The 16,059-nt window shown below is 41.1% G+C and overlaps 1 protein-coding gene across 1 annotated transcript in view; it reads left to right on the forward strand.

Moving 5' to 3' along the window:
- The first annotated feature begins 2,158 nt into the window (after positions 1-2,158).
- The window catches only part of maml3 (mastermind-like transcriptional coactivator 3), a 178,210-nt gene continuing 164,309 nt past the window's right edge, over positions 2,159-16,059 (forward strand). The window contains exon 1 of the mRNA XM_041785315.1: positions 2,159-2,631. Coding sequence (XP_041641249.1) covers positions 2,254-2,631 — 378 coding nt within the window. The 5' untranslated portion in view covers positions 2,159-2,253. The remainder of the gene's footprint in view (positions 2,632-16,059) is intronic.

The raw sequence follows: 16,059 nt of genomic DNA on the forward strand, positions 1-16,059 counted from the left end.
GCAGCTTAAAAAAAGCTACAATTTTTCAATATTGTGCAAAAGAAACTGTACTATCAGTGGATGATGAACTACCATGAAACCATTGCCACACAATGCTTCTCATGAGCAGGCAGAAAACCAGCTTACATCACAGGAAGGTTATCAGCACTTATCAGTTTGAGGTCAGTATTATCAATCCCTGCTTCAGTTCTGAGCAATGATTTATCAACTGGAGTAAAAACACCACTGAATGTGAGAAATTCTGAGGATCCCTGCTACAATTTGTTGTGAAACTTATTACACAAGTCTTGAGAAAATCATCTAAATGGTGATTTTATGAATGCAGCCAGAGATAATTTGTGGTGAAGCACTTCACAACCAACAGACAGTGCATTCAGGAAGTATTCAGACCCTTCACTCTTTTCAGTTTTGTTACATTGTAGCCTGATGCTATGGTAAAAAATCTTTTTTTATTCTCTTTATTCAACACTTGTTACCCCATCATGACCAAGTGAAAACAGAATTTTAGAAATTTGGCTACTTTATTAAAAATTAAAAACTGAAATGTCACTTCAGACCCTATTCAGACCCTTTGTAAAAACACTTGAAATTTATCTCAGAGGCCTCCCATTTCTCTGGATAGTTACTGAGATGGTTCCACACCTTGACTGGATTCCACCTTTGATAAATTAAGTTGATTGGACATGATTTGGAAAGGCACATCATATACTGTATAGAAGGCCTCACAGCTGAATATCAGAGCAAAAACCAAGCCATGAGGGTGAGAAGGGTGAGAAGGGCCTAACGCACAATGCAAAACAAAAAAACTGAACTTTGAAGTTGGCTCAGTTTTACTAAAACAACTAGATTTAAGACGATGAGATGAGTGTCAAGCACTAAATTCAGTCTATCTGTAGACCTAGGTGCTATGTGATGGATACTGATAAATAGGGAAGTCAGCACGTCCAGAGGCTGCCTGCTGAACAGTCTGCTGGATCAGTTCTGCAGCATTTCCATGTCCATCTGTCTGTAGTATGTCCACTAGTACTGAGCAACTTGGTTCAGGGTCTGAAATTTCTTCTGGGGGGGCTCAAAGGAGAAAGGTTGGGACCCTAACTGGTCCATACACTAGACCCTAACTGTCTTCATTGGCTCATGTTCTCATCAGACTCTTATTATATCACTATCTTAATATTTTCAGAATTCCCAATCTAAACCTTAAAAAAGTTAAAATGCTCCTGCGAGGAACATTAATTGACAAAAACAGAATAGTACTTTCCAGGGCTGTTAACATGAGGGGAGAAAGGAGCATGCAACTTGTACAGCTGGCTGGTTGTAAACGGGACCAGTCCCGTCGTCTATGGAGATCCACTCCAGGTTTTTCGGGCGACCATCAGCGGGCTCCTCACAGCCTCTAGCTGGTTTTTACTCAACTCCTGTCCTGATATCACTCCGCTGGCATGGTGGAGAAGCGGACCTGATTATTGTGATGGTGGCAGGCGGCAGCCAGTGACTACAGACTTCCGCCACTGCTTCCCATATCCGCGTTTTGCGCCGTCTAGGCGACTCTCGTTGCCTCACAACCGGACTACCGAGGGCGCTTGTGCTCTTTAACCGAACTCAGCAACATCTTCACCGGGATTTCTTTTAAACCCAAACCATATGAGATGCAAGTTCACTGGGAAACTCCGGAGCCCGTTCGGTTCAGGCAGCAAAACTTTTTCTCAAAGGACAACGTTGTAAAACGGCGAGTGGACTGTTGCTGCTGCTGCCGCTGCTGCTCCTCCGCGGGACGGTTAGTGTGTGTACGACCGGAGAGTGGCTGCTAACGTTCAGACCTACACGATATTGTTGTTTTTTTTCAGCGCCGCTGCTGTTAGCAGCGTGGCAGCGGCTTTATTGTTGAATTTGGTTCGGGGTTTGCTCTTGTCTCGCTCGCGCTGAGTGTTATCCGTGTTTTCGGGAGCGGTTTGTTTGAAAACAGAGTCGAAGAGGGAAGAAGAAACGGTCACTCGCGAGCCCGTACCATATGACTGCTAGACTCTCAGCCCTTTAAACCTTCCCGGTGAGTGCTCGCTTCGGCGGCAGTTGTCGGTTGTAGCTACCCTCTGTCCCCTGCCCGGCTGCTTGGGACCCTTCACTTGGGAGGACAGAAAAGCAGAGGACACTAGGTGGTGGAGGTGGAGGAGGAGGTGGCCGGAGGAGGAGGAGGTGGCGGTGGTGAGCTTGACGGGGAGAAAAGTTCTTCCAAAATAGCAGCCACTCGGCCCAGTGATGGGGGACTTCGCCTCCCCCGCTGCCGGACCCAACGGCAGTATCTGCATCAACAACAGCATGAACCCGGCCGCCGGGAGCGTGGTGCCCGCCGGGGCGGTGGGCATACCTAAGCACAGCACGGTCGTGGAGAGGCTGAGGCAGCGGATAGAGGGCTGCCGGAGACACCACGTAAACTGCGAGAACAGGTACCAGCAAGCTCACGCCGAGCAGCTGGAGATAGAGCGGAGGGAGACCGTCAGCCTGTACCAGCGGAGTCTGGAGCAAAGGGCCAAGAAGTCGACCGGCGGCAGTGGCAGCAGCAAGCAGCCGCAGAGCAAGCAGCCGGACCCGGACTCTGGCTCCTCCACAGAACAGAGGAATAACACGCTTATAGCGGTAAGGTCGATCTTCCAGTCACGGTTAAGACAACCCTGAGTCTGCCCTGAATCACACAAACAGACACCACACTCTATGTCACACTCGTTGCTTTTCTTTTATCCCCCTGCCTCCAAAAAATCACGGACCCTTCAAGTGCAAACTGCACTACTACTACTTGTTCACCACAGTGCAAACTTGTTGAAGACATGTTCACTGAGCGCTGACAATTGCTTTGGAAACACACATTTCACCTTTTCAAACCAGAGTGCCAACCACTACTTTTGTTTACAAAGAAAGCCAGCCTCTTGTTGAAGAAAACAGGCTGCTAGAGCTTGAATGCTGCAGAATTGGAAAATGACAAGCTGACAGCTGATACTTGATCTTTTGCAAGATCAGTGCTGGTTTATGCACAAAGGAGGACTAAAAGTTTGGAAGGCACTGCTAATTAGCATGTGAAGTTTTCACCTAAGAAACTTTCAGCCAACTTCTGGAGGCTGGCTGCCTTTTTGTTTGCTTGAAAACAACTTCTCCTTTTTTGTTCTCTTGTTTTTGTGTGCAGATTGTTCTGCAAGATGGCCAGCATTAATGTTGCAAAATTGCTTCCTTGATCTCAGCAGAAGCACTTTACCACTCTGGAGACTGACTTTTGATTTTGAGATGTTTCAGAGGTTAGAACACAGACACCTTTGCCCCCTTTCTCAGTCTGCCCTGTGCTCTCACTCTTAGTTAGCTTGAAGTGGCTGCCACAGGGGTTACTGAACATGTTTGAAATCATAACACATTGATACAGGGATTGCATGACACATTTACAAGTATGCTCTACATCTCTTTGTAAAATCAAGGTAGTGATGCTTGCCGTTATGTGCACACTGGGAGTCTAATAGAGTCAGTGTAGATTTTAAAGGGATGCTACAGTGATTTCCTGTTGGTAGGGGGCAGTGGTAACATATGGACGACTGTTGAGTATCCTACTGCTCTTGTATAAGGATCTTCAGATTTTCTGTTCTTTATTTATACGAGCTTTGCAGATCAGATTAGTCAACAATCAGATTCTACAGTTTACAAAGATGGGATGTTTTGCTGTTTTTGCTTGCATAACAGAGATGGAGATAGACACATGCAAAAGCGGTGTAGTGCTCTGTGTTCACACCACATCTTCTGTGGGCAGGCTCTGGTTTTCCCTTTAGAAAAGACCAAAGCATACATGTTGGGAATGTCAACATTGTTATCCCCTTTTGTTGTTGCAATGAGCCCAGTTCCTCCCCTTTTGAAATGCAAAATCAGACCGTCTTTAATTTCAGAGGCAACCTCAGTGGTTATTTAGGAGCTTTGTGAGCCTGACCAGCTCCAGCCAGTGAGAGCAGCAGTGATTTTAATGGTGTTAGACCTCCCAGCGGCCCTTGTGGACATTAAACCGAACCGCCCATTAGATGGCCAGCAACAAATGCTGAGAGAATGGAGGGATTACAGCTTAAAGACACAGTGGCATCCCTCTACCCCTCTCCCAGTCACTGATTGTGACACCTCAGACGCATAAACACAACACTCAAAAGCTCAATTACAGAGATCCTCATGTTGGTGTGCTTTTCTTAACTTACATTACAAATTTGTTGTACTATTTGACATGATTTATAGAGGATAAAAAAGAAAATGTGAGAAAGTGTATCATCATTCTCCTTTTTTGCGCTCTGTAAAACAGAGCTGCAGCTAGATGGCTGTATGTAGTCACTGCAGAAGCAGGCATTCTAGGAAAGCAAAGTATGCTCTTAATGTTAACTACACACATCACATGAACACATGCATACACAAATGCCCAGAGGGCTTTTATCTGGAGGGTTATGTTTTAGACGGTATACTGGCTGGAGAGGATGTGTGTGAACAGTTTCACCTATATCTACAGTATAGGGGTAAACATGCTTTTATTATCCTTGCTTGAAATTATAATTCTTACCAGAGAAATGAGAGTGAGTGTGGGTTCACTGGTTGGTTTGCAGAGTCAATATGCTAATTGTCAGCTTAAAGGATGTCAGGAATTTCTACATTATATGAAAAGTGAATGGGTGAAAAAGTGAAAATGAGTTTGTTCAGAGATAATAGCAGCAGAAATGTGTTTGACTAACTGGAAAGATTGGTTACCCATAGAGGGCTCAGTATTATTATTTATTCAAGTGATTGGCTCGTATTCCCAGGGTTCACACTGTCCAATAGTTGGACATTTTTGAGGACTTTGTATTGTCAGGTGGATTCCACTACACTGTTCTTCAGTCTAATGGTTCTCAGACACACCCACATCATGGCAGGGGTAAAGCTATAATTATGGAAAGTGTGTGTTTATGTTTATAGGCTAACTATTAGTGAGAACGGCAAAGAAGTCACAGAGTCAGTCTTTCCCACCATTTCAAGACATTATCAAGGAGTGTGGAAGAAAAGTACAGTGCATTAAGAGGAGTAACTACAGGTTACAGGGACCTATTATTTGAGATTAACCATATAATGGCATTTAACAAGGAACAGAAATCTGAATATTCTTGTAATGTTCACAGGATGGACACTTAGAATCATGTTATTGTCTCATAATGAGAGGGTTGCTTGTTAAACAACTGGCCTTTCTTGGGCTCCCTGCAAAACATTTATTACAATACTGGGATAGTAAGGTATACTTTCTCTTATAAAAACAGGCACTTTTTTGTTTGACATGCAAAAATAGTGGTAGATAGGGACTCAAACCAGTGACCAGTGCAGTGTACGTCATGATATTTGACACTTACAGTGCTTATCAAATTTATTAGACCACCCGTCATATTTGTCTCAGAGACCATCCAGCATCACGAAGTGCTTTGATGCTGACTCTTTCATTTTCAGTGAGCTCTCCATGTTTTACCTTTTTGAACAGGAATGAGGAATTTCAAACTGAATTCACCCAAATTTGAGCCAGCTCACTGGGCTTCTCTGAGAAGTCAGACATTAATCAAGCATAACATTCAACCACTAAAACTAATTTTTCTGTTCAGGAATGCAAGTAAATAACTATAATTTGACATATTAATCAAGAAATGTAAATGTGCTTTACTATTTTTTCAGTTTTTTTGTAATCAGTAAATTAGAAAATTCATGGATTAAAAAAATGATATTTTAGCATTAAAATATCATTTGGGTTAAAGAATTTCTGCATATTGGTGTATTAACCATTGCAGAAACATAAAAAAAATGATTTTGGTAATTACCAATGCTGCTAATTTAGGTCACCTGTGGCATAAACCTTACTTTGGTTAGGGTTAGGGTGGTCTAATAAATTTGTTAAGCACTGTATATGACACCTGCATGGCTTTGTTTACATTTAGCGCAGTCTCAGAATCACCACAATAGAGAATAGAATCTCAAATTTCTTTTTGGCTTATTTTGAGTTGTTTTGGTCAGATATGCCCCCCCCCCCCAGCGCTTGTATGTAAGAAAAGGGGGGACCCCAGTAACCCATATACATAAAAAGTGATATGTTGCTATTACAAGTTAACATCGACTTTGAATAATTGTCATTTCTAAGACCCTAAGATAAAATGTTGACACATGCTCTTGCCAGATGACCTTTGCATTAGCTATTCAGTCAGTCTTTTTTGCTCACTGGCCACCGTGGCTACTTGTTTATGAAAAGTTACTAGCCACTGAGCATTTCCACAGGCCACAGTTGTGTTGATGGGAAACTATGTGTGACATGCCAAATTCGGTATGTCTGGTATCAAATGAAACACATGCACCATTTCCTTCTTTAACGGATAATAAGTTTATACTAATATTAAAACATTGACTTTTAATTTACTTTATTCAAAAAAATCAGAAATGCAGCTGGTTTCTTCTCATTCTCACTCAGACAAATATCCACCAGAGAATGCTGAGGTTGTGACACTTTTAAATTCCACTGGCCAAAGTGGCTAGTTAAAGTCAATCTGGTACCTGCCACAGCTGAAATCCATCGCATTTGGCTAGTTGGCTGGTGTAAATGTCAAGCCCTGTATACATCACATCCACATGAGGAACTACACCATCTCAAAGCCCACCTCTTCCACCTGTGCCAACCAGGAGAGTGCTCCATGTTTGATCCAAGTATGGAGCACTCACACTAGACAAACAAACTGGACTTTGGAGATCAAATGTGCTCTGGCACAGTACGCATTACCTCGTGTGAGTATGCCCTTAAAAGAGCATATTCTGTGGAATAGTTGCCACAGAATTCTATGAGTTATGACATTTGGTGAGAAACACTGTCAGGCTAACAGACACTTTGTAACAACTGGTAGTTAGAGCTCCTTGAATGATCTTGAAGGTGTGTTGTAAGCTGCCTCTCAACTGCTTGCACATACACACACACCTCAAAACTGTCTTCCAAGGCATTTATCAGCAGTTTTCTCTGTCAAGCTCTGAAATATCAAAAGATTTTGTAATGATGGATTGATAGCTTGGACCGAAGCAACAGTTTGCTGGGAGGATGTTACACTTGGGATGCATCACAACAGGTAGAAGTGTAGCTCTACAAGAAAGAAAGAATGAACAATCTACACCAGTGTGCAAGTACAACAACAGCGCTGACAGATGAAGTAGTAGGTCTGCTAATGTCAACAAAGGATAATTGCACACTAGTGGCTCTGTATGAGTTAACCTTGAATGCAGAGTACAATTACCAAGTCAATTTTGTAACAATGGGGCATTAAAATAGCTGAAGACAGTCATTTCGGACGACTCAGGGATAATGCTGACATGTTCAGAACTACCAAAAGAGTCAAAGCGTTCATAAAAAAACATGTGATCACTTTATTCTCGTGACTTTTAGTATGATAGACTATAAGACTCTTGAAGTACATCATAATAGAAAATGTCACTTTTCAAATAAATCCTAAAAGAATGGAAATTTTACCTGGTGATATATATGAATACATGATATGATTATTCATTTATATTATACAGACTGTGATAACTTCAATAGAATCTTGTGACAGGCATTTGGCAAAAAACAATAAGAAATGTGTTGATTTGACTGGTACCTGCCACCCAAAATAACCGTGTAAACTTAAACACAATAAGTACGTTCTTCATAAAAAAAATAAAGACATTTAACATGATGGATATGATATGAGCGAGATTCTTTTTGTGTCCGTATGTTTCAGGGATAGTAAGTACACATCTGGAGTTACAGTTGTGCTTTAAGTGGTTCCAGTGCAGCTATAGGGGTGTATCTTCTATAAGCCACACCATGACTGACATGCTCAATAATAAAACTACATAGAGATTACAGCAAATGCCGAGACACCACGTGTGTATTGCAAGAGGTGTAACTGGTAATTGTATGTGTTGTCTCTTGTGAGTTCGTGAAATGGTGAAGATTACCAGTGAAGCAGCTGATATGAATGTTTTCTTTGTGTTTCAGCACCTTGCAGAAGAGATGAAATCTGACTTTGAACTTACAACCAAAGTTAACCCCGTATCTGTGTAACTGCAGGAGTCTTAACCCCTCAAATCAAGCCGTGTATCCATATTAGTGAGAGGAAAAAAACACTTTAGTACCCACATGAACCTCAAAGCAGCATTTTTAATCATTGCAATTTAAAGTGCGAGGTCGAGATAACAGAGATTGTGCTGATTTGCTGGGGTTAGAGTACACATCAAAAGGTGTTCCTTTATAGGGGCTCACTCCCACTAGGCAATTCGTACCATGCTCAAGCATGCTTGAGCCCCAAAGTCCAGTTTGTTTGACTGGTGTGAGTGCTCCATACTGCGCTGAAACACAGAACAATTCCTTGGCCTTGGCATGGAAGTATGCAATGGCATGGTAGGGTAAGCGCAGGAGCATGCATCAGCAACCCTGATATATGAAGGATACAACCTTTCAACAATCATTTTAAACAATGCAGGAGTGTTGGAGAGTGTATCTGACCAAAGCAGCTCAAAACAAGCTGCAAATAAAGTATTGTCATGTTGTCTGTCATGTAAGCTGGTCTGTATCTGTTCTCAGGCCCTGTCGGGCTTGGAGCAATGTGAGTGCAGGCCAGTTGGGGACTGGGGAGGGGGTACAAGCCTGCTTCAGTACTATAGTGGGCAACTGCCTCTCATCTTCAGTTGTCTTTTAATCAGGTTTCACAAAAAAAGAACATTTCAATGTGGTGATGCTACTTTTGTGATCATGTGTCTGGTTATTTGTGAATTTTATACTCTTAGTTTACCATTTAAATACCTATGATATAGGATGACTCAGGTATATAATAGGGCTGTCAGAGTTAACACATTAATATCGCGTTAACTCAAATTACTTTTAACGCTGCTGAATTTTTTGTCGCACGATTAACGCATGCACGTTCTGTATGACCCTCAACCCATCCCGTAGTTTGCCAGGAAGCGGCGCTGTCATGATGCGGTACAAGCGAGCTGAAATGGATAAAGGACAGAGACTTTTGAATGACAGGTTGAGCTTTCAGATCATGTCAGATAAGACTGAAATTATTTTCTCCTACTGTCGACATGAACAGAGTTACAGGAAGTTTGTAGAGTCTTACATAGCCCGCACCACTCGCTAGCCATGCACACCGCTAATGCCCGCCCCCCTCGCCATGCTGGATTTGTTTACAATGGAGACACTCAGACAACTCTGCAGGGATGGACTCGCTATCTGGCATACCGAGCATTTCCCGGTGTGCCGACGCACTTTTGGGCCAGTATGATTTATTCTTTTATTTAGGCTATTTTATCTGTCATGAACCGGCACCACAGCTACACTATTGACTGGTCTGATCATGTCTCCTAAAGGTCCGCTCTCTTGCAGCTTTTGCTTGAAAGTGAAAGTATTTGGAAAAAAACGAAACTTACTAAAACGATCGACTGGAACTGTGAATAAATGCTAAATTTAAATAACAGTCAATCAAGATGCTGCAAAACTGTGAAAGACTCTGCAGTCCCTATAGGAGATTGTCTGATGCACGGTGAATGTACAGCTGCATCATGAGGAGGAGGAGGAGACAGAGCAGCAGAGGCTGGTGTGTGACAGGAGAGCAGAGGTTAGTGAATGAGCTCTGTAGAGTATCATAATATAAGCTGAAAGCATTATTAGACTGTGGGTCTCCTTTATTTAGGAGGAAAAAAATGGTTTTAGATTAAATCTGTAGCTCTTCTATGATCTGAAGAATGAAGGGATGGTTAAGTCCTCTTGCTACACCTTAAAACTTCTCAGTCATTTCTTACTGTCAGCATTTATTTTACATTTGGGCTACATTTTTTAGTTTGAAAGTAAAAATATGATAAATAATAGCAGACTTTTTTTAAGTAATTACTTGCTTTTTCTCTTGAGCAGGGCAGATGTGTCCACCTTACTCACATCAGAACAGTGAAACACCATTAGATGTGTCTGTGCCTTACTGCTGAGCTCTCAGCAGAGACTTGACTTCTTTATGTCCATGTGTGATGAGGAGATCTGTTGTTTGGTGTTCAGCTGCTGAGAACAGAGGAGTTAACTTCTAGAAGTCTAAAGTTTGACTCTACATTGTGGTATTATTCAGTAATGTTACATTAAGGTCAGTATCTCCATCTGTTGTGGCTTTAGTGTACCATGTTATGCTCTCAGCAGATTTTTGCAGCGTTCAGTATCTTTGAGCTCAGACTAGAGAATTTTCTGGACTTTATCTGTTGTTGTTTGGGGTTGTTGGCATGAGCAAACATTTGCATAAAGAAAGCATTTTTTGTTCACTTGTGTTGATAAGAGTATTTAAATCTTGAGAAATAGTACTGTAAGGTACATTTAGAATAAACAAAAAAGTGTGATCAATTTGTGATTAATCGCGAGTTAACTATGGAATTTGTGAGATTAATCGTAATTAAAAATTTTGATCTATTGACAGCCCTAGTATATAATAAATGCAGATTCCACAGTTCAACGTTTTAAGAGATACAAAAAAAAGATATATCTGTATGGATGTCAATGTGAAAACAAAAATAAGAGAATGGCTAAGGTGAGAACTGTATTTCAGTGAAAGGAAATTTACTGTATAAGCAAATACAGAAAATGAACAGATAAATAGGCAGTTATGCAATGGTAAGTGCATATTTTTGTGCAAAACCACCAGATTGTTTCAATATGATGGTGTGTTTAATTTTTTTTTTCCTTAACATAGTCTGGAAGATCACTTTGACATATATAGCCTATCACCTTGCTGTTCAGTTCCCAATATATGGTGAAGCATCTTTAGATAACTGTGGTCATGAATTGGCACTTTACAAACAAAGATTGAATGATTGACTGATGATTGATTGCTTGATTTGTACTGAATCATAATCGCATAATCATGACGCTTTTGGTGTTACTGGATTTTTCCCAATAAACTGCTCTGTCAGACATTAGTCTGTCTGGCACAAGACATCCCACAGAGTCAAGTGTGAGTTACACCAGAGAGTTAACAAGGGATTCATCAACAATAAAGGTATCCACTAAACATAGGCTACATAATCCACTGGCTGCTATACATTTGGCTAGTGATACACTAATCCAAACTCATTTCAGGCTGATTTAGACTCATATAGTTTGCTCTGGTATCAGTGGCAATGGGCCGGTTCTTGGGGCCAGTCTCTACTGCTAATTTCTCACTGTATAGCCAGCATGTGTGTACTACGTCATCTTCCTCTGCTCTGCGGTGGCAGGGCTTTCCACTGATATATGTATCAGTTAGCCTGTGGGAAAAAGTAGCCAGCTTGGGGGTCCGAAAGCTTCTCCCTACAGCTCACTGAACAAAGTGAGGCACATGTAATAAGAGGGGATCCTCCACAAGGAAATTTTGAGCGTCCATTATTTGATCGTCTGCAGTCTGAGGAACATTTCAACAACAAGTTGTGGTGGGTTAGGGTGACGTTGATGAAAGAACTGATCTGTTATTATTCACATCTTTCATCCAACCATCTTTCATCTTATGAAAGATTTCTGTTTAATGCTTTAAACACTTAAAAACTTTCAGACTTTGAAACCTGTCACAAATCTCACATAGCCGAACATGAAATATTAAGAGGGATTCCCCCCATATAAGGGGATTTGTTTAACATTGAAGTCACAAAGAAACATGATTAACCCCAAATTATATTACAATGTTGAAATAAATCTAATACTTACAGAAAAAGCAAATGGCAACTTGTTTGTTTTTTTAATCAAGTCGGCAATTGGAAACAAATAGCTGGCTGTCTGGCTGATGGTTAATGCTTATGGAAAGCCCTGCAGTATGCTAGCGACAATGGCTAAACATTTTGGATGTATTTCATGGCTGTTATGCCAAAAGCTTTTTGCATTTTTATATGCACAGTATATGCACAGCTTATGTTTTGAAGGGGGGTAGTTAAACCCCCTGTTTTAAACAGACAAAAGGAAACTTGGTGAACAAAACAGGTTACTTTGTTGGCTGCATTGCAACTTCTGGTGATGGTTTGAAAGTGACAAAACACTTGGAACCAAGCTACTTGTCAGCACGTGAATATTTTCTAAAGGCTCTTTGCCTGGCCTCCACAAGACCATAGGAAAACATTTCTCAGAGAACTTGGAGTTTTGAAGTAACTCAAAAACTTCCACTGGTCAAACAATAGTGAATCAATTTAAACTGTCATCAAGGAAAAGTTTTCTAAAGTGCCAGACCATTCAAGCAACATTGAAAGCCATTAACAACATTGGAGCGCTTGGCTTCAGCTGCTTTGCACATTGCGGTGAAACTGTCAGTGAGAGTTCACTGTGATGGCAGAGGGCGAGTAGTAATGCTATTGCAAGTTGTACACAGACTGTGGGGAAAATGCTGCCTTACTCATAATTGATTTCTAGTCTCATCAACACAGTGAGGATTATGGTTTAATACTTTCATACTGATATATCTGATCAGTGTTGTGATTGGCGAAGACCAAAAGCCAAGTTTCACACGCGTATCAGAGCTTTTTAAGCTGGATCAATGCGTCGCTACATTTGACCTTGTTGAGTTCACTGTTGTTGAAAAGACTTGTTTGCATTCTTGCTTTTCCTCTGTATTATTGTTAAAAAATCATTTGTCAGAGAAAAACAAGAGAGTGCATGCTGAAACTGAGTGACACCAACATTTGACTTTTGTTAAAAGTTTTCTATCATTGAAAAAAGGTCTGCTGTCAAACTTCCTTGTGGCTGTATTCAGCATCTCAACATGATGTGACATTGTGGGACATCTACAAAAACAGAGCATGTTCACCAGTATCTGTCATGTTTTCTCCCGGTTTTAAAAGCAGGCCGGCTCTTTTGCTGATGGAAGCACTACGAGCTGTTGGGATGATCAAACCTGTGACCTTTCAGTTATAGGCACCCGCCCCTGAACCAGCGATGGGCCAAAACACAGCCTAAAACCAGATTTGTGGCCTGTACTTTCTTGACTAAACATTCAGTCAGATGTGATCACCTAAACGCTAACAAACTCACAGCTGTGAGGCTGAGGTGCACAGTGAGGGGCTCGTTAGCTTCACTAAGACACAGTAGCTCAGGACAGACTGTCTTCAGCTCTGCTCCTTGGCGTCCACCTCACGGAGGAATGTCTCACACACACACACACACACACAAACACACACACACACACTGTTGTCCTGCTCAACTCTTGGCAGCAGAGGCCAGAGTGTGGGCGGCTGAGTTTTCATGAATCCGAGGCCTTCCCTCTCCCTTCCTCTCCTTTCCTCCCCTCCCTCACTCCTTCTCCGGTTTCAGCGTCAGTACAGCGCCAATGTAGTGTAGAACGCTCTTGGTGGCTATAGCATTGTTAATGTCAGCTGGGACTGTTGCCCAAGTGCTATATTTAACTCGGTGAGCTGGCACAGAGCTGACACACAAACACACGCAGGGTGTGACGTCGACACACAGCCATGACATCACAGACGTGCTGTTTTTGACCATAACATGCTAATTTTTCCAAAGCCCTGTGTTTTTCCTCCTCTTTTTATACTTTTATCTGCACTTCATTTCAAAATTTGTCACTTATCTTTTTTGCTTCTTCTCACCCTTGTCCCTCAGTCCCTTGACACACATGCTGGATGTTTTTGATTTGGGGCGGCCGCGACCACATTCCCTTCCACCCACGCTTGTTCACGTGTGCTAGAGCAACACACACTTTCAGCACAGAACCTTGAATAAGAGGGAACTGTTTTTTCCTGATTAAACTGCCTGAGCAACAGTTATCAAAATTTAGTGACTGAAAATGAAAATAGACATCTTTTAGGTAAAGCTTGAACCTGATCAGACTAGCAGCAATAGTTCCTGTGCTAACAAGCTCTTCCTCACTACATACACAGTAACGGTTAAACATTGTAAAGCAGAAGGTCCAGTTCATTCCTGTATGTAAATATTTGCCAAACTAGTTCTATGGTCTTTTTAGTTTTTTCTGCTAAACACTTAAATATCTGAAATAAAGTCTGGGACTTTTAAAAGGTTCCATCCATAAATTTGTTCCAGCATGTGCTTTTCTGTGATGCATAATTACACTTTTACAAATATTTTCATCCTGCAGCTGCCAGGTGAAGCTAGTTTCTTTCACAGCTCCACACAGAGCTATGCTTGTCTAACGTTGAGCACTTTTGCACCAGTTTATTTGAAAAGGAAAAGAAGAGTACAGAGAGGTAACATGTGACAAAGGGCATTCAAGCTTTCTCTGACGTAGACACTGTCTCTTCAGGCTAAACACCTGCTAGCTGATGTTTGTTGAAGCAGAGAATACAGAGTCTGCTCTCTTTGTTATGGATTTTCAGACTGCAGAACAATACAGACAAGATCATATTCTCCAAAGCAAACTAAAATGCGTGCATCAATTTGGACTTTGCAAACTGTTGGTTTCATACAATCCCAATTCCAAAAAAGTTGGGGTGCTGTGCAAAATGTAAATAAAAACAATGCAATAATTTGCAAATCTCACAAACCAATATTTTATTCAAAATACCAGAAAAACAATATATCAGATGTTGAAACTGAAACAGTTTACCATTTCATGAAAAATCCTAACTCATGTTGAATTTGATGGCAGCAGCACATCTCAAAAAAGTAGGGACAGGGCCATGTTAACCATTGTGTAGCAACCCCTCTTCTTTTAACAACAGTCTGTAAATGTCTAGGAAGTGAGGAGACCAGTTGCAGGAGTTTTGGGAGAGTAATGTTGTCCCATTCTTGTCTGATGTAGGATTCTAATTGTTCAACAGTCCTGGGTTGTCACTGCTGGATTTTTCATTTTATGATGTGTCAAATGTTTTCTGTTGGTGAAAGGTCTGGACTGCTGGTAGCACCCAGATTCTTCTACTGCAAAGCCATGCTATTGTGATGGATGCAATATGTGGTTTAGCACTGTCTTGCTGAAATATGCAGGGCCTTCCCTGAGAGAGACGGTGTCTGGATGGGAGCACATGTTGCTCTAAAACCTCTATAACCTTTTCATCATTGATAGTACCTTTCCAGAAGCTGCCCTTACCAAAAGCACTATTGCAACCCCATACCATTAGGGATGGGCGTTTGGAAGAAACCTGCCAACTCGAGCATCTATAATGTTTATGATCAATTAATTGATTAATTGTTATGTATGTATAAAACATACATACATGGGCATATATATATATATATATATATATATATATATATATATATATATATATATATATATATATAGACGGAGAGGGTGATTCATGAACCAAGAGGGTCAGTGTACATTGCGCAAGTGGTACATCATTGTAGTAGTTGTATTGTTGTACTTGTATACGGCATGGCAGTGTTTACAATGAGCAAGGTCTTTCTCTAAACTGAAATAGTAATGCATAGTAATGAATAGTAATGCATTGCGCTGCTTGAGTACTTCTTCTGTTTGCCCTCTCCCTGTCTCTTTAAGTTAAATCATATCCTGATGGGTAAGATGTCTCATTGCTTTTGTTAAAACCCACTCACAATGTCATGACGGTAGATATCGTTGTGCGGTGCAGAGTAAGACGTGTTTAGTCTCTTTATTAAATGCCAACATCAAATCGACTAATTACCTGTGATCGACCAAATTCTTAACGATCAATTAATTGATCATCGATTAATTGTTCCCATTCCTACATACCATCCAAAATAATTTCAAATTTTGATTCATCTGACCACAGAGCAGTTTTCCATTTTGCCTTAGTCGATTTTAAATGAGCTTTTGCCAAGAGAAGGTGGTGACATTTCTGGATTGTGTTCACATATAGCTTCTTTTTTGCATGATACAGCTTTAACTTACATTTGTGGATGACACGGCAAACTGGGTGATGATGGACAATGATCTCTGGAAATATTCCTGAGCCTATGCAGTGATTTCCAGTACAGAATCATGCCTGTTTTTAAGGCAGCATCTCCTGAAGGTTGGAAGATCACAAGCACCCCATATTTAGCTTGGGCCTTGTGCACAAAGATTTCTCCAGATTTTCTGAATCTTG

Source organism: Cheilinus undulatus, linkage group 4, assembly GCF_018320785.1.
Source record: "Cheilinus undulatus linkage group 4, ASM1832078v1, whole genome shotgun sequence".
NCBI classification, from domain to species: domain Eukaryota; kingdom Metazoa; phylum Chordata; class Actinopteri; order Labriformes; family Labridae; genus Cheilinus; species Cheilinus undulatus.